Source organism: Ursus americanus, chromosome 2 (assembly GCF_024610735.1).
Source record: "Ursus americanus isolate L20-20 chromosome 2, mUrsAme1.1.p, whole genome shotgun sequence".
Lineage (NCBI taxonomy): Eukaryota > Metazoa > Chordata > Mammalia > Carnivora > Ursidae > Ursus > Ursus americanus.
In genome coordinates, this window is record NC_142128.1 from 104,553,674 (window position 1) to 104,576,688 (window position 23,015).

Below are 23,015 nucleotides of genomic sequence, written 5' to 3' on the forward strand. Positions count from 1 at the left end.
TTTCCTGAAAGCAATTATGTATTTTAGTGTTCTTTTCTCTTCCTTAATCTTAGAGAATTTTGATTCTAGTTTCTGTTTTATAAGATGCTTAATTTCCTTACTGAAAGTAAGTGGTACTTGTCTGCGGCGCAGTGTTTTGGTGTCCTGATTGCTCTAGCAATGATTCTGATGAACATGAACTCTCTAAGACTCCCTCTTTCTGTCCCTTCAGCCCATGCCGAATGGACTTCCTGTGTAGCCCCAATATGTGCCTCCCTTTGAAGGAGCCACCTAAGCAGGCCACGAGAACCTTCACAGGACAGTTCTGTCAGTCAGGGTGTCGGGGGCTCCGGGACCTCCTTCATGCTGAGAACTGTGGGCAGTTAGCGCAGAGTCTCGAAAGGGGTTCAGGGGTTCAGCAGGCTTTGGAGGAATCCCTAGGCTTCACTGTATGTATGTCACATGTGTACTTACTACTTTAACCTATTCTTGAAATCATTTATGTAGTCTGTATGAAATATTCACTTCATCAGTTTTTAGCCTGTCATCCCTAGTACAGTAAATCTGATACTTAAGGTATTGTTTTGAATAATTCATAATATGATTTTGGTTATATAGCCTTCCAATCCTTAGTGGTCATTCCAGTCTCAAAATCAAGCCTTGACTTGGATTTTTCATGAGGGAACATATTTTTTTTTCTGTGCTCCCTAGAGCTCCCATATTAAATGCCTAGATTGTCCTGTATATTACCAGTATACGTATATGTATATACCGGTATATGTCCATAAGTCTGTGGAGCCATATCATGAATTAAATTCCATTTCACACTTGACTATAGCGATTCAAAGAGCACTTGCCTTCAGGCCAGATCTAGACGTGCACCAGTCTAGATTCAGACTAGTTATAGAAAAACCCTTAAAGGTTGAGTGATTTCTGGCTTCTTCTGGAAACAGTCAAGTGTTGTAAAAAGAAGCCTTAAGCTGTGGGTTACTTTTTGAAATCCCTAAAGACATGATCTGGCAGATTTAATACTCCTTGGGACTCTGGGACCAGTCTGATTCCGAGAAGCACCGAGAGGGCCAGAGAACCTTTAGAATCCCGTTCCAGAGAGCAAAGTAGAGCCGGCTCTCCCCGTGTTGTCGTAAGGCTGCAGAGACAGACCAGACTCGTCCCGCTGCAGTAAATGTGAAGCTCTAAGTGCTTATTTTAGTGCCATCGTTAGTATTTAATACGTAGAGAAAATTATACTATATTTACAGTAATAATGAGATGTAGTTAAAAGGGGTACCTAGAGAATCTTCATTCTATATATGAGGAAATTTAATTAATGACAATATGGCAATGTGAGGTTTAAATATGGCTTCATATGACAGGATAATGTGACTACACAGAACTCTCTGACTAAATAGCCTATGATTTCATTCCCTTATTTTTCTTCTTTAGGAAGGCACATCTTCATCTGGAAGCAAACGCTGGGTGTCACAGTGGGCTAGTTTGGCCGCAAATCATACAAGGCATGATCAAGAAGAAAGGATAATGGAATTGTCTGTACCTGTTCCTTTAGAGAATGGTATTTGCTCTCTCTCTCTCTTTTTTGTGAATCATACATTAGTATTTTTTAAAAACGAACTAAATCTATATAGTGAGAAGTGAATTAAACCTAAATAAACATAATCACATATTCTCATGGTTATACTACATTTTTATGATTTTATTTGCACTAATAATGCAGATATCATTAAAATATAACCTAACTGAAGATAGGAGATAATTTGTAGGTGAAACACATAAACATGTATACAGTTTATATATATGACGTATCTAAAAATGAAAATTTTAAAGTAAGACTAACAATAGTTCCAAATTATAACATTCGTTAATATCATTAATACAACAAATATTTTAGTGCTACTTTGTGCATTTAAGTAAAAATATTCAATACAATTCAATAAAAACTAATACACACTTAATTTACTTAATATCTTTTGCAAGTCTGTGTGTTGTGATTTTTTATTGCCTTCTAACAATATTTCTGTGAACTAAAATAAAAAGTTTCTTTAAAAAAATGAAAATGAAATTTTATGCCTCTAATGATTTTGTTATTATGTTCAGTTAATTTCATTCTTAATTAGAAATAAAACCCTCAAGGATAATTTGCATTTGGATTTTTATCTGCGTTCTTAATTTTGTTATTGTTGAAAATGGAAATGGAAATTTATTGTCTCTGGGTTATGGCACCCCAAAAGTACGGTTTAGGAATTTTGTAAACATTACTCAGCAAGTATTTGAGCAAGGTACATAGCAATGTACTAGAAAAGCTATATCACTGATTCACTGTAGAAATTAGAAGTAATCGATAGTATTACCAAGAATCTTTGGAAAAGACTGAGTGATTTACAGATTGATTAACATAAACTGGTCACCGGTTGGGAAACAAGGAACCCAAACAGAGGTGTCGAAGGGGGTAGGTAAACTTCCCAAGAATCCATTATGAAATTAGTCAGTTTAGCTGTAGAAAGCAAGATTCTACCCTTGTTATAAAATATAACAAGCCAGCTGACCCTTTATTATCTCATTTCAACATGTTTCATCATCTTCCAAATTAATTTATTTAGATAAGCTGATGAATCAACTTACATCCTAAAATATCCTTGTTAAACAAATTCATCGCATGGGTGTTAGGAGCAGGACAGTGTGAGAATTGCTAGAAAAATGCAAGAAGATAAAATAGCGAGTACATTTAGGAGCTTCTGGTAGCACTACGGAGATGAGACAAAAATACAATAATATCATGACTAATCACTAGGGTTGAATCAGGAAGCTTAGTAGCTGTTTTCCTGCATCATAACCATTATTATTGCTGTGAAATTTAAATGTTCAACTTTCAGAATTATAAAGGGAGAAAAGACCCACAGACGATGTCTTGGTATCTTGTCTCCACTTACACCAAAGATGAGAATGCTTTATATGTTGATTTATATTTCCCTAAGCAGATATGTCCCTTTTCTTAGAAATGCATTCCATGTATAGCAGTCAGGAAAATCCTCAGGTACTCTCAAATTCTCTCACATAGAAACATCATAGTATATATTTTCGCATTGTCTTCCACTTAATTGTGAAAAGCAAAAGTGATCATGTGTTTCTATATGAGTTGTTAATACACCGGAAGACCATAATTTAAAAATCCTTCAGTTTGTATAAGTATGATAAGTCCTGTTCTCTTGTTTCACACTTAAAATTTTTTAAATTCTTAATGCGCTTGGGCGGCTCAGTCGTTGAAGCGTCTGACTATTGATTTTGGCTCAGGTCATGATCTCAGTGTCCTGGGATGGAGCCCCGCCCTGGGCTTTGGGCTCAGCGGGGAGTCTGCTTGTCCCTCTGCCCCTCCTCCCGCTTGTGTTCTCTCTTTTTGTCTCTCTCCCTCTCTCTCTCATAAATAAAATCATTAAAGAATTTTTTAATTCTTTTAATCAGTGTTAAATTTTTTTTAGAAAACCTTGTAAAGTTTTGTGTTTTCTCTTTTACTTAAGAAATCCAAACTTGTCATTCTTTCAGGTGGATAACAATGCCTGCTCTTTAAGGCTATATATATATATAAAATATATATATAATATATATATAATATATATTATAATATATAATATATAATATATATAAAATATATATAATATATATAATATATATTATAATATATAATATATAATATATATATATATATTATTTTTTTTTTAAGTTCAACATGGGGCTTGAACTCATGACCCTGAGATCAAGACCTGAGCTGAGATCAAGAGAATTTCTTGAGCAAAATTTCATGGACCTTACAGAAGCAAGAATGAACACAGTGACCTTCCCTGCCATAAAATACATTGAAAGGGAAAGAGAGCAACAGATGGAGGATTAAGAACAGATGACCCCAATTTCCATCTCCTCAAACCGCCTTTCTTGACTCCCCCTATTAGTAGTCTGCCTATTTGTACATTGTGGCATTGTACTTGCTTTTGAAACCACTCTGTCACAATGCTGACCTGTTTATGCAAAGTTTTCTTCTACGCTAAGCCATTCTTTAACTTACACTGCAAAATCTAATGTAAGATGATGTTCTTCTTATGTGTACTTTTCTGCCCTCATGCATGTCTTCTTTCTGGTTTTATTTGATAGATGCAGATGTCATTGAGTCTGGCATTTCGGTGAGAAGTACTGGGTCGGCAGCCTCCTTGGCTAGTCAGGGAGAGAGAAGACGACGCACCCTTCCCCAGCTTCCAAATGAAGAAAAGTCTCTTGAGAGCTCCAGGGCCAAGGGTGTAACACAGAGGTCAGAGATCGGAGAAAAGCAAGACACGGAACTTCAGGAGAAAGAAGCACAGGCGTACCAGAAGGATAAGCAGGATGCCGACAGAGCCCTCGGTAAGATGAGCAAGGCAGTGCACGGGGAGCCCGCGAAACCTGCTGGAGATGGTAGAGCCCTGCTTCACTTGGGCAGCTCTTCTGCAAAGGACAAGAGTGAAACTGACAAGGAAGCTTCTTTGGTAAAACAGACATTAGCTAAAATCCAGCAGCAAGAACAAAAGGAGCAGGCACAGTGGACACCTACCAAGTTGTCAGCTTCCAAGAACATCGCAGGTCAGATAGATAGGTGCCGGGAGGAACCTTTCAAACAAGAGTCACAGCCTCAAGACAGAATTCCAGGACACTCTACAAGCAAAGGAGAACGGGTGACACAAAACGAGGGCAAGCGAAGAAAAGCCGAGGACGTTCTCAAAGGTCAGACTTCAAAGGGCGGAGATAAGAAGGAATCCTCCAAGTCCTTGGTGCGGCAAGGAAGCTTCACCATAGAGAAACCTAGCCCGAACATACCCATAGAACTCATTCCCCATATAAATAAGCAGACTTCATCTACGCCCCCTTCTCTGGCGTTGACAGCTGCCAGCAGAGTACGAGAAAGAAGTGACTCCATGGATACTGATTCTAGCATGGACACCACCCTTATTCTGAAAGACACAGAAGCAGTAATGGCTTTTCTAGAAGCCAAACTGCGTGAAGATAATAAAACTGACGAAGGCCCGGATACTCCCAGTTACAATAGAGACAACTCCATCTCACCAGAATCTGATGTGGACACAGCGAGTACAATCAGTCTGGTCACAGGAGAGACTGAAAGAAAGTCAACCCAAAAGCGGAAGAGTTTCACGAGTCTCTATAAGGATAGGTGTTCCACGGGTTCTCCTTCCAAAGATGTTACAAAATCATCATCTTCAGGTGCTAGGGAGAAAATGGAGAAGAAAACAAAAAGTCGTTCGTCAGATGTAGGCTCAAGAGCAGATGGTCGTAAATTTGTCCAGTCCAGTGGAAGAATGAGACAGCCTTCGGTAGATTTAACAGACGATGACCAGACCTCTAGCGTACCTCATTCTGCTATCTCGGATATTATGTCGTCGGATCAGGAAACTTACTCTTGTAAATCTCATGCCAGGACTCCACTTACCTCAGCTGAGGAGCATGCACATTCCAAACTGGACGGAAGTAAAGTAACTAAATCTAAGACTTCCCCCGTCGCACCTGGATCTTCCAGTAAATCAACCACTCTTCCAAGGCCGCGACCTACTAGGACTTCCCTCTTGCGCAGAGCACGACTTGGCGAAGTGTCCGACAGCGAGCTGGCTGATGCTGACAAAGCATCTGTTGCTTCTGAAGTGTCCACAACGAGTTCTACGTCAAAGCCGCCCACGGGAAGGCGTAACATATCTAGGATTGATTTGTTGGCTCAGCCACGTCGAACAAGGCTTGGCTCACTGTCAGCTCGCAGTGACTCTGAGGCAACAATCTCTAGAAGCAGTGCCTCTTCACGGACTGCAGAAGCCATCATTCGAAGTGGAGCCCGATTAGTACCTTCAGATAAATTTTCTCCTAGAATTAGAGCCAACAGTATCTCTCGGCTATCAGACTCCAAGGTCAAAAGTATGAGCTCAGCACATGGCTCTCCCTCAGGTAAATTGGGTCCAGACTTTTTATAATGTTAGCGTATTTCTTTCATGTTCTGGGACTCCTTCTTTTAAAAAATAAGATGTCTAGTGTTACTCCTAAAAATATTCAACAGAAAGATTACGCTATAAGAGGGTACTTTCTCCTATAAAAATTATTTTAGTTAGCTCATTAGTAAGTGGAAAATTCAGAAGTTACACACACTTCAATTAATGCCCTGGGGCAAAATAATGATTTCAAAATTAGAACCTATTTTGGAATGTTAGTTTTCTGGTTGACACGGTATCTGGATTCATGTGTCAAATTAGATGAAGAATAATATCTGGTTTAAATAATAGGAATTAACATTGTACTGCTAAAAGCATGTGTTTGATTTTTAAATATCCTCACATAATTCAAAGCCCTTAATCTGAAGAGCAGGATACCCTTTATTGTTCCTTGAGAGCTAAGTGAAATAATTGCTATTTTACCCTTGCTTTCCCATTTTATGTAGAAATGTCTCATATGCTTTTTAAAGTTCAATCTGTTTACGGTTGGGGCAGGTGAAAACTAATTCTTAATTTATTTCAGTGGAAGAAGATGGATTCATGAGATAATCCCTAAGCACTATGGGTCTAACCGGGCTACAGAAATGTAACTGATTCTGAGTACTGTCTCAGAAAGAGCTCTTCTGTTACTTAACTCTAGTCATGAGCTGTCACTGAGTGTAATTCCAAAAGTTACTTCGTCCCTGCCAGAATCTAACGGCTCCTGGGATACTTGTCTGCTGGTGTACTGCATACTCAGCTGTAGCCCGGGAGAGTACGTGTGTGACCAGAGTCCTAACCCAGATACTCGTGTGTACCCTGTGAGCCTGGACTCTGACTTCATAATCAGCCTCACACCCGGGTGGGGCTGCAGAGGCCAGTGGGGGAAGCCAGCTGCTCAGAGACTTAGGGAGCTCTTATCAGCAAGCATCCGAGTGAGCCCTAGGCTTGAGGGAAGAGCGAGGGAAGGTTGGTGTGCAGCCCGGTGTTTTAAGTGTGCCATCTACCGCAGCGCAGCCACGAGACTCAAACCTAACGGTGCCCCTCGTGTTCTGTTGTCACTTTGTACTCCTCCTCTCTCGTCCTCACTCTCACGTGCCTCCCCTCCACTCACACCTCTCTCTCCGCGGGTCATTGGCTGTGGTGGTGACGGGCAGATCCGTGGTGGGAGTGGATGTAGGCGGAAAATAGGGGACATAGAATCCTGATGCCAAAAGAAGAGCTGGCATTTTCCCTCGTGCCCCCACCCTCCCCGCTTCTGCACTTGAAGCTCTCGTTGCTGGTTCATGCAGTTGTCGCGAGCGTTTCAGAACTGCTGTCCGTTCGTTGATGTTTCCCTAGTGTTGGTTTTCTGTCGTTCTTATGGCTGTACCTCTTCAATTCACATTTCCTTTTTGCTGCATTCTGTGGTGTGTACTGTGATAGAATTTCTTCTGCCACGTGGCTTGTTTGATCACCTCATCTCTACTTCAGTACATGGGAATGTTACAGTTTCCTCCTGTCTCACCGTAAGCCGTGTGTCACCAAGTAGCATGGGACGGTTCCTTCTGTACCAGTCGTCTGGGCCGTAACACATGAGTAAGCTAGTCTTACTCCTCGGTGTTGAACACGAAGGGCTTCTGTGAGATGCAAGCCAAATAAGACTACTTACGCAACTCCTAGAAACCACTATAAGATGCTATGTTATGTCTTTAAAGATAAAGTTTGCTTTCTGCTTTGAATACAGAACTTGATAAACGTGCGGTTTTCTGTATCCAAAAAGTACCTTGAATTGCTTATTGAAATTCCCTGGGGTAAATTGAGGTACGTGATTTGGGCCTTCTTCATACTTAGCAGCAGCATATTAAATAATTAGAACCATAGAATTGAAAAGCTGGAAGGGTCATTCAGTTTAGGTAACTCGGGCCCAGAGATGCAGTGACCCGCCCTGGTCACCTAGCCGTGGAGGGGACAGAACGAGAAGCCTCAGGGCCTTTTCATTCCCAGCCTCTTGCTGCTTCTCCCACATCCGGTCTAGCTCTCGAAAATGGTCTGTGTCTGTGTGCTTGCAAGCTCCCAGAGGACGGCGGGAGTCATTGCATTATTTTCAGCAGTATATGCAAGGCCAACATACAATGTATGTGGTGTGTTGTCTACTGTCATCTATGTAATTCTGATGTTTTACTAATTCATGAAGCCACATCGTGATCCAGGATTGTATGTTCAGATTCTCTCAAGATGCCCGTTTATAATATTCTATCCAATCTGGAAGGATAATGACTAGGATCTCGTAGTCAGTGGTAATGTATAAAATAGTTATATGGATAGGTAATAAAAAAAAATAACAAGAAAAACAGACACTTTTTTGACCTAGTTGCTAATTGGGGATTAGCATCTTTGATGCTATGGTATTTCTACTTAAGATAATTATAATACCTTGAATGGGAAAAAAATATAAAAATTCTTAGCTTTAGCTTTTGAATTATGATTTAAGGGGCACCTGGATGGCTCAGTCGGCTAAGCATCTGCCTTTGGCTCAGGTCAGGCTTCCTGCTCAGTGAGAATCTGTTTCTCCCTCTGCCTCTGCCCCTTTCCTCACTCGTGCTCACTCTCAAAATATATAAATAAATACAATCTTAAAAATATGTATATGATTTAACAGCATGTAAAACCACACTGTCAGGGTTGCTGTACAAACTGTGAACTTTAAAGGACTTAGAAATCTCTCAGCCTCGAGCCTGTGGTATGTCCAGATGGGCATACGTGAAAATAATTCTGTAATGTTTCAAATTTCATAATGTAGGCCGTGTCTAAAAAAAGTTTTTCAAAGAAATGTGTATGATAAAATTAGAAGAATGGAATTTCTGACTTAGAAACATTAAGAGTAAAAGTTCTTTTATGCTTCTTTCATTCTGATGTAGGAAAGTTTTTAGGAAACTTTAGGAAAGTTTAGTCCCCACTTCCCCCCCATTCCTTCAATATCAAATTATATTAAAATATCCAGATTTATTTTGATAAGACATATTTAAAACTAAGTGTGCTGAATTATCAAAATAAAGCAGTTGGTTTTCATTATGTTTTAGGTGCACATTATATCATGTTAACCTCCTTAGAATTTTTTTTAGACTGTTGCTATCTCCTTTTTATTCTAAACCTCACATTTTATAGGTGGTAGGAATTAGGTGTTGGGCATGCATGGCTTTAGTTATTTCTTCTTCCAGGTCAAAGATCAATACAGAACATGGCCAGGGATTTTTCTCCCCCAATGATCTTATTGCTACATGCTTATAAATATACCTGTAAAATGTGTTTGTGGTTTTGTTTCCCACCAAAATATTCTGATACAAAGCATGAAAATGTAGTGCTTATTTCCTGAAATGTATTTGTTACATCTATAGATGTGGATGTGTTTTAAGGCCAACAAAGTTTTGGTTAGCAGTAAAAGAAATCAGAGCATTCACAAAAAAATAATCCTATAACTTTCTTTTTAAATTCTTGACAGTATCTCTTCATAGTGAATATAGTAGTTTATTATTTCTGTAAGAGGGAATGTTGTGTAATTTTATAACTAAGTTAAGTTTTATAATTAATGTAACTAAAATAATTTTCGGGTTAGCTATAAAATTAATTAAGCTGATCTTAGAACTTTGATTTTATTATATGTGCTGTCTCGCAGCTCACCAACCAAGAAAGCCTCCCTAGGGATTGGCATTTCAGATACCTTTGACATAACTTTTCAATTTAACGATTTACCTGAAATTTCTTACTAGTGTCAGTAATATATCAAATAAGCCTAATGCTATAAAATTAAATTTAATTCTATGCATGATTTTACCTGAACAGAATAAAATGAAAGAGGAAGAAGTAAAATTTCTCTTCATGATTAGAAATCCCAAAAACCATCAGTCCATGAGAAATTGAGGATATCTTTTCAAAGAAGAATTAGCCTAACTGGAATTGTAAAAATAATTTTTTTAAATAAGGATTTTCTAACATGTAATTGTGAAGTCCTAGGGATAGCAATGAAAGAGCTTTGAACTCTGGGAGTCGGTAGACCTGGCTTAAACTTCGATTTAAGTAAGGCAAGACCTTTCTGGGCCCCTTTTTTCTCCATCAGTTGAAGAACTTATGCTAATGGCTAAGGTCCTAATAGTCTAAAATTCTATGAAATAAGTAGGCAATAGGGAAAGTCGAAAACACTCTAACTTGAAGTTTACCCTGTAGTAACTAGCAGATTGTAAGGATTTTATTGTCTTCAGATAAACTGTGTTGCTGTAGTTCAGAAGCGAGGATTAAGAAAGCAAAAGGTACTGAGATAATGCTGAGTGAAATAAGTCAAGCAGAGAAAGACAATTATCATATGATTTCTCTCATCCATGGAACATAAGAACTAGGAAGTTCGGTAGGGGAAGAAAGGGATAAAGAAAGGGGGGGTAACCAGAAGGGGGAATGAAGCATGAGAGACTATGGACTCTGGGAAACAAACTGAGGGCTTCAGAGGGGAGGGGGGTGGGGGAATGGGATAGGCCGGTGATGGGTAGTAAGGAGGGCACGTATTGCATGGTGCACTGGGTGTTATACGCAACTAATGAATCATCGAACTTTACATCAGAAACCGGGGATATACTGTATGGTGACTAACATAATATAATAAAAAAACATTAAAAATTAAAAAAAAAAGGAAAAAGAAAACAATAAAAAAAAGAAAGAAAGCAAAAGGTACTGAAAGAAGTTTTTTGGGAAATAACAGACCCTGGCATGAAAGTCCCTTTCCTGGTCACTCTCCCGCCAGTAGTGATCGTTCCACTGGTGTCCACACACGCCTTGGCTGTTCCACAAGCCAGGTGGCGTCCAGACGGAACGGGAGCTCGCTTCCTCGCGCACCCCGTGTGATAGGTGTACCATTGGTAAAGACAACCCTTAGTTGAGAATTTCACCTCTCAGCTATACCTTACTTATTTTATCTCTCCTTTTGCCCTCAATTTTAAGAGAACAAACCTAAAAACGTGACCTTTCAGTTTTTAAACTGTGCTTTATACTTGAGGTTGCTTTTCTTTGTAAAGATATTATTAAGCTGCACCAATCTTACTGGCCTCTAGATAGGCCTATAAAAATAAGTGGGAACTTTATGAACGTCGTTTGAAAAAAGGAGTTTTTCTCTTTTTTTTTTCTCCAAAATGTAATTAATTTCTGATCTTGAGACTCAGACTGTTAAAAGTTGATTCTAATGTGGTGGCTCCACTTACATATTGTCACCTGGCACCTAGCACTTGCTTCTCAGGTGCCCGTCCTGCTGCCATGTGTTGTAGCGCTCACGAAACAAGCAGCCTTCGATGCCGCGCTCTCTGAGTTACGTCCAAGTGTGAATGCCCTCAGCTCCATCATCCCTACCTATGTTTTCACATCTCCTGCAGTTTATGAAAACTCTTTGCTATTGGTTTTGTTTTCGCTCCAAACAGCTTTCAGTTGTTCTAAGTATGGTTTCCATGGTTTCCAAATCAAGAATCGGGAAATTTAACAAATCATCTTTCTCGTATTTGTGAACTTGTTTTCTATGAATAATATTCTAAGGTAGCAAAACGAATAAACATTTAATGTTTAATGAAATGCCTTTATTAAAAAGTATAAACCTTGCAATATTTCTAATTTTTTCCTAAAGCCTTTTTGCTCTTATTCCTAAACTTTTTCTGAAATTGTTTTCAAGTCTTAGGCTCAGTTCAATTCGTAGGATTTTTCAGATGTCTGAAATAGTAATTTTCCACTGTGGTGAAAGCTTTTTTATATTAATGAATTATGGTAAAACCAGAAAATATATTGACTACCACCTTCAAAAGACACTATAAGTAATTACCTACCATTCTGTATATGTGTTGCATACACTTTTCCAGAAAGCCATGAAGTTTCTGCATATCTTCTTATACCCATGAGTCTTGTTCCAAGCTCCATGAGCTTCAAATGAGAATGTGAATCAAGACAAATGAGTAGGTTCTGATTTAGGGCATATTCCCGATTATAGATGTCTCTGCTTCTTAAACCAGTTCTGGTGGCAGTGTTTATCGGGTTATCTGACAGCCACCTGAGTCTTAACCAGAGCCCGAGAGGCAAAAATGTTTGGGTAGGAAAAGACAGGAGGTGCAAAATTCCAGTGAAGTAGGATGAAGGAATTCTAGACTCCACCAACCCATGCAGCCTAAGCTCAGTTTCTGTTTTAAAAGGGGGGGGGGAGGGGAGAGAAAAGAGAGAGAGAAAGAAGAAGAAAGAAAGAAAAGAAAGAAAACTCTTCTAATATTAATACAATTGGAACTAGAAGCTCCAAGCAGATGCAAAGTTTATGTCACTTTAGCCACCAGAAACGTCTCATGCTTCTCAGTAGGTTTTTCCTAATCTGAGAAAAGCAAATGGTCGGTATCTAGGAATTCATTCATTTATTCAAAAACAGTTATTAAACATTTGCTAGTCAGACATTCTGCCAAGGGCTGGGTATGCAGTAGTAGATTAAACAGGCATGGCTCCTGCCCTTGTGAGGTTTCCGTGAATCAGCCATTACTGCCCTGTTTTTGACCTCTAACCTGTGCTTCACAAATTATTTGTATATTTGGTTCTTCCATTTACGGTAGTAGTGAAATTAATTTGTCTTCTGATTTTTCAGATGTGTCAGCAACACCATCTCTTAAATGTCTTTACTAATCTTAAATAAGAAAGTGATTGCCACTTTCTTTAATGTGACTATTCAGTCTCTCCTGTGCCTTTACTGTCAGTGGTTGTGAGAACAGCCCCGTAGAGCTTGGCTCCTTGTAGGTCTTACGCCATCGTCTGTCTTCACCGTATGCTTTCAGTGTCAAAGCAGCAGAGTTGTACTGAGGATGCTTTGTTGTGTTTTTACCACGTAAAAAGATTTTTTCCAATCATAGCATAACAGGATGTTGAATGACAGAGGTAATGTTTTTTTTCTGCCATAAACGCATAATTTCCACAGCAGGAATTATGCACATGTGTATGTCGGGAAAAGAGGGTTTTACCATCTCCATGTTGAAAGTCTGTGTGGCATGAGGAAATCTTTTCCCTTACTTTTATTTTTGTTGTTGTTGCTGTTACTGTCATTAAAAAAAAAAAAATCCATATCTTCACTCAGATGGGAAATATTTGCGACTAAAAAGTACCCAAGTTAAACATTGATGAATAGAGCTTGCTTAGTTGTTTATCATTAGTGAATTTTTCATCTAAATGTTTTATTCACCGTACTACAGAAAACATGCTCTTTCAATTGTTTTTAATTACTCATTGTTTTTAATTCACCAAAATGTATTGTTTCTATCTTTAAGAAGTAGTAGACTTATGATTTTTGTGAGATATGTGTATGTCAGTTATTGAAAATTGTGCTGTGTGTGTCTCATGGTGTTTTTGAAATCATGATTTTTATCTCCTTTAAAAGGTAACATAATAATTCTTTTTTTAATAATTAAACTAATTTAGTAAATTCAAGATGGAGGCGCTTTCCTACTGATTATGCTTCCACCTCAGAAGATGAATTTGGATCAAACCGTAATTCCCCTAAACATACTCGTCTACGTACTTCTCCAGCCCTGAAAACTACTCGGTTGCAGAGCTCTGGGTCAGCAATGCCTACGAGTTCTTCGTTCAAGCACCGGATCAAAGAGCAGGAGGATTACATCCGGGACTGGACTGCTCATCGAGAAGAGATAGCCAGGTTGGTTCTTAATGGATCATCTCGAGGAGTTGGACGTTTTTGTCAGTGTTTCAACCTGATAACAAACGTTAGCTTTTGTGTGCTTCGTGCAGATAGTCCAAGAAATGAAATCCGCAGGTAGCTACGAACCTAGTTTTCCTCCAGTTGCTCTCCATCCAGTTTCTCTCGGTTCATGTTTTTAATGCCAGTGCTACTAGCATATGGTAGAACTAATTTATTTTGGTTGCAGCGCCCCTTTGTTTCTAGATACCATTTTTGAAAGGTAGTGTCAGCTTTACACAATTAAGAATTGTGCAGCTGAATTTTTGATTACCTTCCTTTTATCCTCCAAAGAGGTAATAGTAGTAGAGTTGTTGGGGATACATTGCTCATGTTCTCTGGGCAGGATTAGAGGAGGTGGATTTTTACTCACACTTTTATGAGTTCATTAGGCACAGTTTAATTCAACCCTTCATTAATTATTTTGAATATTCACTATATTTGTTTAGTGTAACCGTTAGGTTATATGGTAAAAATTCATGCTGCAGATGTGATTTTTAATTAGTACCTTGTCATGGCTGAACATTGAAGAGAGGCTACACTCAAACAGATGCTCTTGTAGTTAAAATATGTTTTTTTAAGTTGGTAAGGTATTTACTGCAGTGTTTTATACCGTATGTTACCTAAACATTTTCACCGTTGACATGCTATCGTGATTGCTGCCTTCAGTTTAAGACCCTGATCTTCAAGTTTTACATTTGGCAACATTATTAAAGAACATAATATATACTAGTCCCTAGATGCTTTAAAGAAATAAACTCTTACCATAATTTAATGGTGTTTATCTTTTTTTTTTTCCTTTGTTGACTTCTGTGAATTATGTTTTTTCTGGCTCATTTCTTTCATGTTTAAGTTTTTTGGTCTTTAATGACCATTTACTTGTAATTGCTCTTAAGTGCTTATAATTCTTTGACAGCATGCCCTTTTAATCTCATCGTGCTGCTTAAACATTTTATTTTGCCATATAAATACCTTTTCCGAGACTAACTATTGAAGCATTGCAAGCCAGTTCCAGTTAGGGGACAGGCCTATATGTGCTTCAGGGTCCGTGAATTATTATGAGCCCACAGGATGCCTGCAGTGAGAGAATTTCAACCCATTTTTTATTCTTATGGGCAGGGCTGGCGACTGCAGGCCCAGTCCTCCTCCCATCGTTTCCCCTTCCTGTGGGGGAGAGGTCTCACTGCACCTTCTCAGGAGGTACCTGAGGGAACTAGAGGGTGTGTCCACTTCCCCTTCGAGGGCCCCCCCTGAAGCCCTGGAGCCCAGACCAGAATACCTGGACCCTTTCTTCCCAGCCAAACCCACTTCCCTGCCCCCACGGAGAAAAGAGATACTGCAGAGGGGACAGTGCACAGGAACTCTGGGGGACATTTTCACTTGGTTCCATCTTGTTAACCATATGCATTCTGTCACCACTGTCTCTGTGTATCTCGTTTTCTGTAGCCCGACTGCTAAACAGCCAGGCCATTTAGCCTCTAAAGACTTTATGCCTTTTCCCTCTAGTTAGTAGCACTGTGCTTATAAAACTTGCCTTTGGGATTTTAATTTTTTAAGGTGTATTTTTCAGCCATATATCTGAAAGAAAGGAAAAACAGATGGATTGCAAAACTCCAAATAAAATGTTTGTATTGTTTTAGAGTTTCTTCCTCTAGCAGATTTGATGAGGGTGGAGACTGAGAATAAGAACGAGGATTATAAACTTGGAGTTTAAAAAAAAAAAGTGCACAGATAACAAGACTATAAAATATTCCAGTGAGTGTAACCTAGAAGCATTATGGAATTAGTAAGCTAGATTTAACAGCTATATGAATAGGTCCATAGTCTTTATTGAATTATAAATCTGTTATTTCTACTTGAAGATATTCATTACTTTGGTTTTCTTGATAATTTTGCATTTCAGAACTCCTAATGCTGGTGTTTAGTAGGTACTGAGACTTTTAAGCAGTGTGGATTTAAACCACTTTAATGGTCTGTATTACTGAGCCAGTTTTAAAATAGGAATTGTCACGCAAAGAAACAGCTGGCATGTACAAGATAAACTTGCAAATTAAAAGAAGGCTTTGGGGTGCTTACTGACTGAATGATCTACGTCGTGCATACATTAGAATTATTCATGTTAGTGTAATTTTTACTGTATAACCTGAGATTACTATTGTCTGTTTATTTAACTTGTTTTTTCTAAGTAACTCACACTGCTGTCTACAAATAGCAGAAGCTTCATTGTACAAACGTCTGCATGATAAACTTAAAACCAAAAATAGATTTTTGGATAAGCTCATGCTTATTTTTTGTCTCTTTTAAGTTTGGTTATTCTGTTTTTCATCCTAGTTCATTTATTTCAGAAATACAAGAATCGAATATAGTATCTAAGAGAACACTTTAAACTCCTTCCAGGAGAATCATATCAGCAGTTAACAAGTTTTTAAAAATTACATGTGGAATGATAGTGTGAGATGTAGCATGACGTAATAAAAAGATCTAGTTACGCCATTTATTTGTGACTTTAAGCACAAGATGCTCATGTAAGGTGAGCCTTATGTTCCTGATCTGTAAAACGAGATGATGGCTACCTCTCCTGCAGGGTGCCCGTGAGAATGAAGTGAGCTGACCAGTCTAAAGCTTCTTTCCAGGGCTGCTCATGGTCATGTAGTGGTTTGATTATATTATACCATACATTACAATAATTATAATGTGCTCCTTATATTTATTCTAAGCTTATACAAGACCAGAGCATATGTATTGGTATTCTTCCTACCTTTTTGTATTGGTAAATAAAGGAACTGACCACAGATTGGGTCTGTTCGGCCATAAGCTTCCATTTAGCTTCTCTTTTTAAATCTATAGTTAAACTGTTATGCAAGGACTGCATTCCTTGAAAGTCTTTCAAGCTTACATTTTGTCCAAGTGAAAAAAATGTTACTTTGTACCTGCTTTTGATTTTAAAGTTGCAGAAGCTTTCACAGGTTGTTTAAAAATGTTCTGCCATTCCGAAGCCTTCCCTGTGGAAGTAGCCACATTGAATTCAGGAGATGCGTAACTTAGAAAACTTTCGTATCTCATTGAATTGAGATCTTTTTGAGAAAAACAGGAATATCAGTGGTGGGTTATTAAGGTTCTTCCTCTTAAAAAAAAAATAACAGTAAAGGGGAAAAAATCAATTTTGTTTTGCTTATCGCTGATAATATTTATTGAGATCATCAGTCTTTGTGGCTGACGACACAAGTAAACAGCTGTGTGGAAATGAGCTCTACCCCTGGGATCTGGTCCTGCCTTAGCTATTCGTAAGTTGTGCTGTCCTGAGCAAGCCGCTCGCTTTCTCCGAGAATGTGTCCTGATTCCCATTCAGTTGGAGAAGTCCTACCTCCAAGAACTGTGTGACTCTCAGATGACGTAACGTGTATGGTGACGTGCTGTGCGTAGCATGAGGTCCTGAGTCAGAGTTACTGACCTCTTTGGCCATCTGGGGAAGCGTATGGAGCTCCTTGAAGAACAGTGCTTCTAAATGCATGAGCATTAAATACTTAATTGTGTTTCACTATGACTGCATTTCTTTGTAATGTTATCAAAATATTTTTAAAGTGACAGTAATATATGGTTCTTTGTTAACGTACCAACTGGAACATTATTGCCGTGGGTTTCATGACTGCCGTGGGCTTGATTTTGAAGCAGTAATGGCTAATTGTTTTGAGATACCTATAGCAACTGTAATGTGATTTCTATTGGTGAACAGAAAACCGAGTATCTAATACTACTATTGTCTGTTACTTGTATTTATAATCAAAAGAAATGCTCAGCTGCATTTGAAGGTTAGTGAAAATGAAGTTGTAATTGCTTTCCTATCCAGGCTCAGCGACTCTTTGGATTCTGTTTACCCTCTATTAATGCTAGTCATGAACACTAATGGTGTATTTTAAAAGACATATCACTGCTTCTGAGTAAAAGACATAATTTTCAAAGTGACAGTTTATGTGAAATTTAGTTTTATTACCTTTTGGAATTAAAGCCTAAGACTTTTAAGTATCAAAGTATTTAAGACTTTTAGTATCAAAATAGTTCATAGGATTTCCAAAAAATCTTAAGTTTTTGGTACAAATCTTTAATTAGATACACAACTTATGTAACTGATTCTGTCACAAATGATTGTTTCTGGCGCTGTTATTTAAAAGGGGTTAAACTTCTTTTCTAAAATTATTACCAGGATCAGCCAAGATCTTGCTCTCATTGCTCGGGAGATCAACGATGTAGCAGGAGAGATAGATTCAGTGACTTCCTCGGGCACTGCCCCTAGTACCACAGTAAGCACTGCCGCCACCACCCCTGGCTCTGCCATAGACACTAGAGAAGAGGTAGGAGATCTTCATGGAGAAATGCATAAGGTTCTTTCTTTTCTTTATTTCTTTTGCTTTTAGCTTTTTGCTTAGTTTATTTTAGTTACCTCCACCCTCCCTGTTTGCATGAAGCTCTGCATTTTCCAACTTTGGTTTAAAATATTTCTTTTTATGTTTTTGTAACAAAACTAGCAAAGGCTAACATTTGGTCTACTATTAACGTGAAGCTGTAAAATTATTTAAAACAAGTACTTTGTCAGCCAGTTATTGGTGTATGGTTTCACTTTAAAATATGAATAAAATTGGCAGCTGAAAAGCAAACTAAAACTTGATAAATGATTGTATAATGTTCCTATAAAGTTTGCCTATGAAAATAATTAGAAAGGTATTTTTATACCCAGTTAGCTGGTAGACATCTCTACTAGCAAATAAAGAGAAAATTCTACAGTTTTCACTACTATAAGTAATTCTGTTGAAAAATACACATATATACTCAAGGATACTTTGAAAATTGAAATATGTGTATTTATACACACAGACAAAAATACATGTATATTCAGTTTTGAAACATTCTTGTAAATTCTGGAGCAGAAGGTAGCATGTGTAGACTCTCGCCCTTCCAAAACCAGGGCCTCCTGCTCTCCAGCTCCAGGGACCAGTATTTGCATAGACTTGCTCCAGAAGGTACCTTAATGGATAATATAAAATTAATGGTACTCTGCCATGTTGGCTGTCTTGATCTGGTGCAAGCAAAAGATTGGCATTTGAAAGAATGAATTAAAAGTTTTCTTAGGACAAAGACACGCTCTTTTGTTTAATTATCATCTGGCTGTTTTGTGCTATAATGTCAGAAATGAGTAGTTAGACACTATATGGCTGCAAAGTCTAAAATATTTATTATCTAGCCTTTTACAGAAAAAAAATGCCAGCCTCTAATGAGCTTCCTTAATTTTATGAAATCACATTCTCAATAGTAGCCCAAAATGGCTAGCCTTTTTGACAAATTTGATTCTGATAAACTGTGTTAATAATATTTTCTTCCTTTGCTTTTTGTCATATTCCTTTTATAATCTAGTTCTTTAGTGGTCTTTATTTTTGTTGTTTTTTCTCCCCCTTCATGTGTCGTCTGATTTGGTAAATGAGCTTTCATGAATCTGTGTAGAGTTTTGTTACCACATTGATCAATTGTAAATGTATATAAAATCATCCTTATTGGTGAAAAACAAAAGGATCTTCTTGGTGGCAAGACATACACAATTCTTCTGGTACATTTAAAATGATAAGATGTTATTTTCTCTGCTACCTAACTAAATTGTTGCTAACACGATTATACATGCACTCAGACCTAGTAAAATTATTCAGACATTTCATTGAATAGACTTTCATTTTTCCTTTTTGTTTTACTTCTGAATATTATACTAAAGTTTATTCCTTCTTCAGTAAACCTGAGTTACTTTATATTGTATTTGTATAATTTGCACTGTAGATGGCAGTATGTCATTTTTACTAGAATATGTAATCTGTAGTGTTGTTCAAAGCTTATACCTAAGACCAAAATACTTATTTTACGGATTTAAATTTTTTTTCCTTTTGTAAACTTAATTGGAACTTGCAATTTATGTATCTGTGAAGAAATTTGGCACCTGGATTAGGGGAGGAAAAAAAGGAAAAAAACAAGATAAGAAACTAAAAAGAAAAGAAACATTATTTTACATTGGTAAGGCAATGTGAGTAAAATAAAAGACATAAATAAAAGCCATCTACATGGCTCAGCTTTTTCTACTACCATCTGTTTTCCATTTGGGGGAATCTTATCCATTGAAGAATTGAATTTAGCATAGTTCTGTATTTTGGAATTTTTTTAAAAATCTATGTAGATGAACATCTGTTTTATTAAACAGGTACCTTTAAAGTACTTATAAAAAGAAAGAGTAATTGGTTTATTGAAGATATCATGCTTCTGTTACTACCTGACAATGGAATAACTTCTGTCTAATAAAAAAAAATTATAATGCCAATATCAGTACCTTTCCAAATTATTCTCATAAGGATCTGCTTTTGTCCTGTTAGTTGGTTGATCGTGTTTTTGATGAAAGCCTCAACTTCCGAAAGATCCCTCCATTAGTTCATTCTAAAACCCCAGAAGGAAACAACTCTCGGTCTGGTGATGCAAGACCTCAGCCAGCAGAACCCCCTGATCACTTAACAATTACAAGGCGGAGAACCTGGAGCAGGGATGAAGTAAGTCAACCACTAACTTGAACAAGTGTCAGAGAAGGCGTGTCCTGTTGTGGGAGAAGGAGGAACTGTTCAACAAATGGGACTGGGGAAACAGCACTTGTCCTTATGAGTAGAGTGAAATTTCATCCCGATATCACATCATGTACAAATAATTAATTACAAATGAATTAAGTATCCAAAGGGCGTAAGAGCAAAACTTTAAAACTTTCAGTAAAAAATACAGGTAAATGTCTTTCCACATTATAGTCAGGGGTGATTTCTTAAAAGGCACAAGAAGCTTTGACTTTAAAATAAAAGAATGATAAAATAGAGTATATTAAAGGACTTTTATGAAACATACAGTCAACAAAGGATTAGTATACAGAATACATAAAGAAGTCCTACCAATCAACTTAAAAAGGCAAAAACAACCCAATAGGAAAATCTCCAAAAGACATGAACAGCATTTTACTGAAGAGAAATTACCTAAGATCTTCAAAATACAGAGATGTTCAACTTCCTGAGTATTCAGAGAAATACATTTCAAGACTACAATGTGATTCTTGTTCAATTGGCAACAAATTAAAAGCCTTACAATATTAAGTGTTAGAGAACATGGACACATAGACTCTCATGTGTTGCCGGTGGAGGTTAAATTGCTTCAGTCACTTTGGAAAAACGGTTTGACATTATTCCCTAAAGTTGAACATGAACATATCCCATGATCATATCACATAGTTTTACTGCTGGTACATACTCAAGAGACACCCTGTCCTATTTGACAGAAGAAGTCATGCAAAAGAATATTATAGCACCACTGTGGACAATAACAAAAACTTGGAAACAATCTAACAGTTTTTATCAGCAGAAAAGTGAATGTATAAACTGGTATGTTTACAAATTGAATAATTACAGAGTGATCAAAACAAGTGAACTGCAGCAATACGCCACAATATGGATAAATTTTAGCAATAAAACATTAAATGAGAAAAATCTCTAAAGATTATATACAATGTGATTCTTTGTCATACATTTTTAAAAATGAAAATACTTAGGACAGAAATAGATGTAACAAAATAGTATGAAAAAGAAAGCAAGGGAATGATGAATGGGATTCAGGATATTGTTTAAGCGGGCTGGAGAGTGGCAGGGAGGTGGGGTGGAGGAAACCATATGACTGGTGGTAGATTACATCAGTGAGCCATTTCTGCATAACCACAAAAATCTCAGTGGCATAGCATGGTAAGCGTGTATTACACACCTGTGGGTTAACTGGTACGGCTCAGCTGGACAATTAAAAGTTGTAGGTTGAGTCCAGGTCTGCCCATGTGTCTCTCCTATTGCTTGGACAAGTGGGCCAGCCAGGGCTTGTTCTTGTCATGGTTCTATCAGCAGCACAAGAGAGCAAGCCCCACCATACAGGCACATTTCATATTCGTGTTGTGTTTGCTAAGATCCCATTGGTGAAACCAAGTCACATAGTGGAGGTCAAAGGCAAGTATACTCTTCCTGTGGGGTAGGGAATGAGTATTCTTGGCCATCTGTTCTGTTACATGGTTATTGTTGCACTCTAGCTTTTGCTTGGCTGTTAGATTTATCATAAGTGCTTATTACATTATTAAGGAGAAAGAAAAAGTGGTCCAAATTAGACTAGTGATTTATATCATGAATTAAGAGTTACGATTAATTCTGTGTACCTGTGAACCAGTGCAGATAAAAATTACTAACTCTCTTGAAAATAAATGTGGCCATGACAAATCAGGTATGGAAAAGGTTTATGATAGTGGAAATTAGATGAAATGAGTTTGGGAAAAATTCAGGGATATAGAGGAGTTTATTCACCAAAGAGTGGTTATTTCAAATAGCACCGTGGAAAGAGCTAATTGAGGGCTGCCATGCAGCAGTGGTACAGGTAAAGGCTTAGGGTGTGGGTAGGAGGATAATAAAGAAAGTAGGAGTGGACAGGAAGGGTTGGATCATAGGTTGGCATCCTGCGAATTCCTGGATTTAAGGAACAGGGGCTAAAAGTTAGTATGTAAGAATGTGTCTGTTTGCAGTAGTACTGAGTAGAAAAAGATGTCCAAATGGAGAGCATGTAGCCAGCTCTGTAGTTTCCACTGCAATATACTGGACGGTTTTAAAACACACTCTGTCCTGGCCTTAGTAATTGATGTCCTCCTCTCTTGCTTTGGCTTGTTTCCTCAAGCCTCACAAAATACCATTGTTTATTTAGCCTCTCATTGCCTGTATGTTGCTGATCACATCCTAAGTAACTTTTGATCCCACACACATCTTTCAAACCCTTGTCATTCTTAGCCTCTCCTTTTGCCACGGTGCCCGCCTTATTTACGCCACCCTTCACTGAGCTCCCTTTCACTTGAGCTGTGTGGCACTGAATCACAAAATTTAGCCCTTAGTTCTGTTCTTTTTAATAAAATATTTAACAGTGTTTCCTATATTCTTTTAACTCCTGCACTGGTCTTGAACAGCTGCTTAACCTCCAAGGCCATATCTTATTTTCTGGATGGTCTTGCAGAGTCTATATACAGTTCTGAAATACAAGGAGATGATTTGGGAGCCCACACCTAGCCTGGGTTCAGTCCTTTTTCTAGGTTCTGCAGACCAAATCCAGCCTGCCACTTGTTTTTTATAAATAAAGCTTTATCTCAGCACAGCCAAGCCCGCTTGTTTCCGTGTTATCTATAGCTGCTTTCACAAGAATGAGTTTAGTAGTTGTGACAGAGACCAGATAGC

The 23,015-nt window shown here is 37.9% G+C and overlaps 1 protein-coding gene across 14 annotated transcripts in view; it reads left to right on the forward strand.

Moving 5' to 3' along the window:
- The window catches only part of CEP170 (centrosomal protein 170), a 119,820-nt gene that overhangs the window by 88,658 nt on the left and 8,147 nt on the right, over positions 1–23,015 (forward strand). For 9 of the 14 annotated variants that reach the window (XM_087859661.1, XM_045796029.2, XM_087859694.1 and 6 more), the window contains 5 exons: positions 1,423–1,549; positions 4,138–5,964; positions 13,437–13,671; positions 17,912–18,089; positions 20,112–20,282. In XM_087859661.1, coding sequence (XP_087715787.1) covers positions 1,423–1,549; positions 4,138–5,964; positions 13,437–13,671; positions 17,912–18,089; positions 20,112–20,282 — 2,538 coding nt within the window. The remainder of the gene's footprint in view (positions 1–1,422; positions 1,550–4,137; positions 5,965–13,436; positions 13,672–17,911; positions 18,090–20,111; positions 20,283–23,015) is intronic. The other 5 variants (XM_045796021.2, XM_045796062.2, XM_045796003.2 and 2 more) reach the window with 3 other exon arrangements.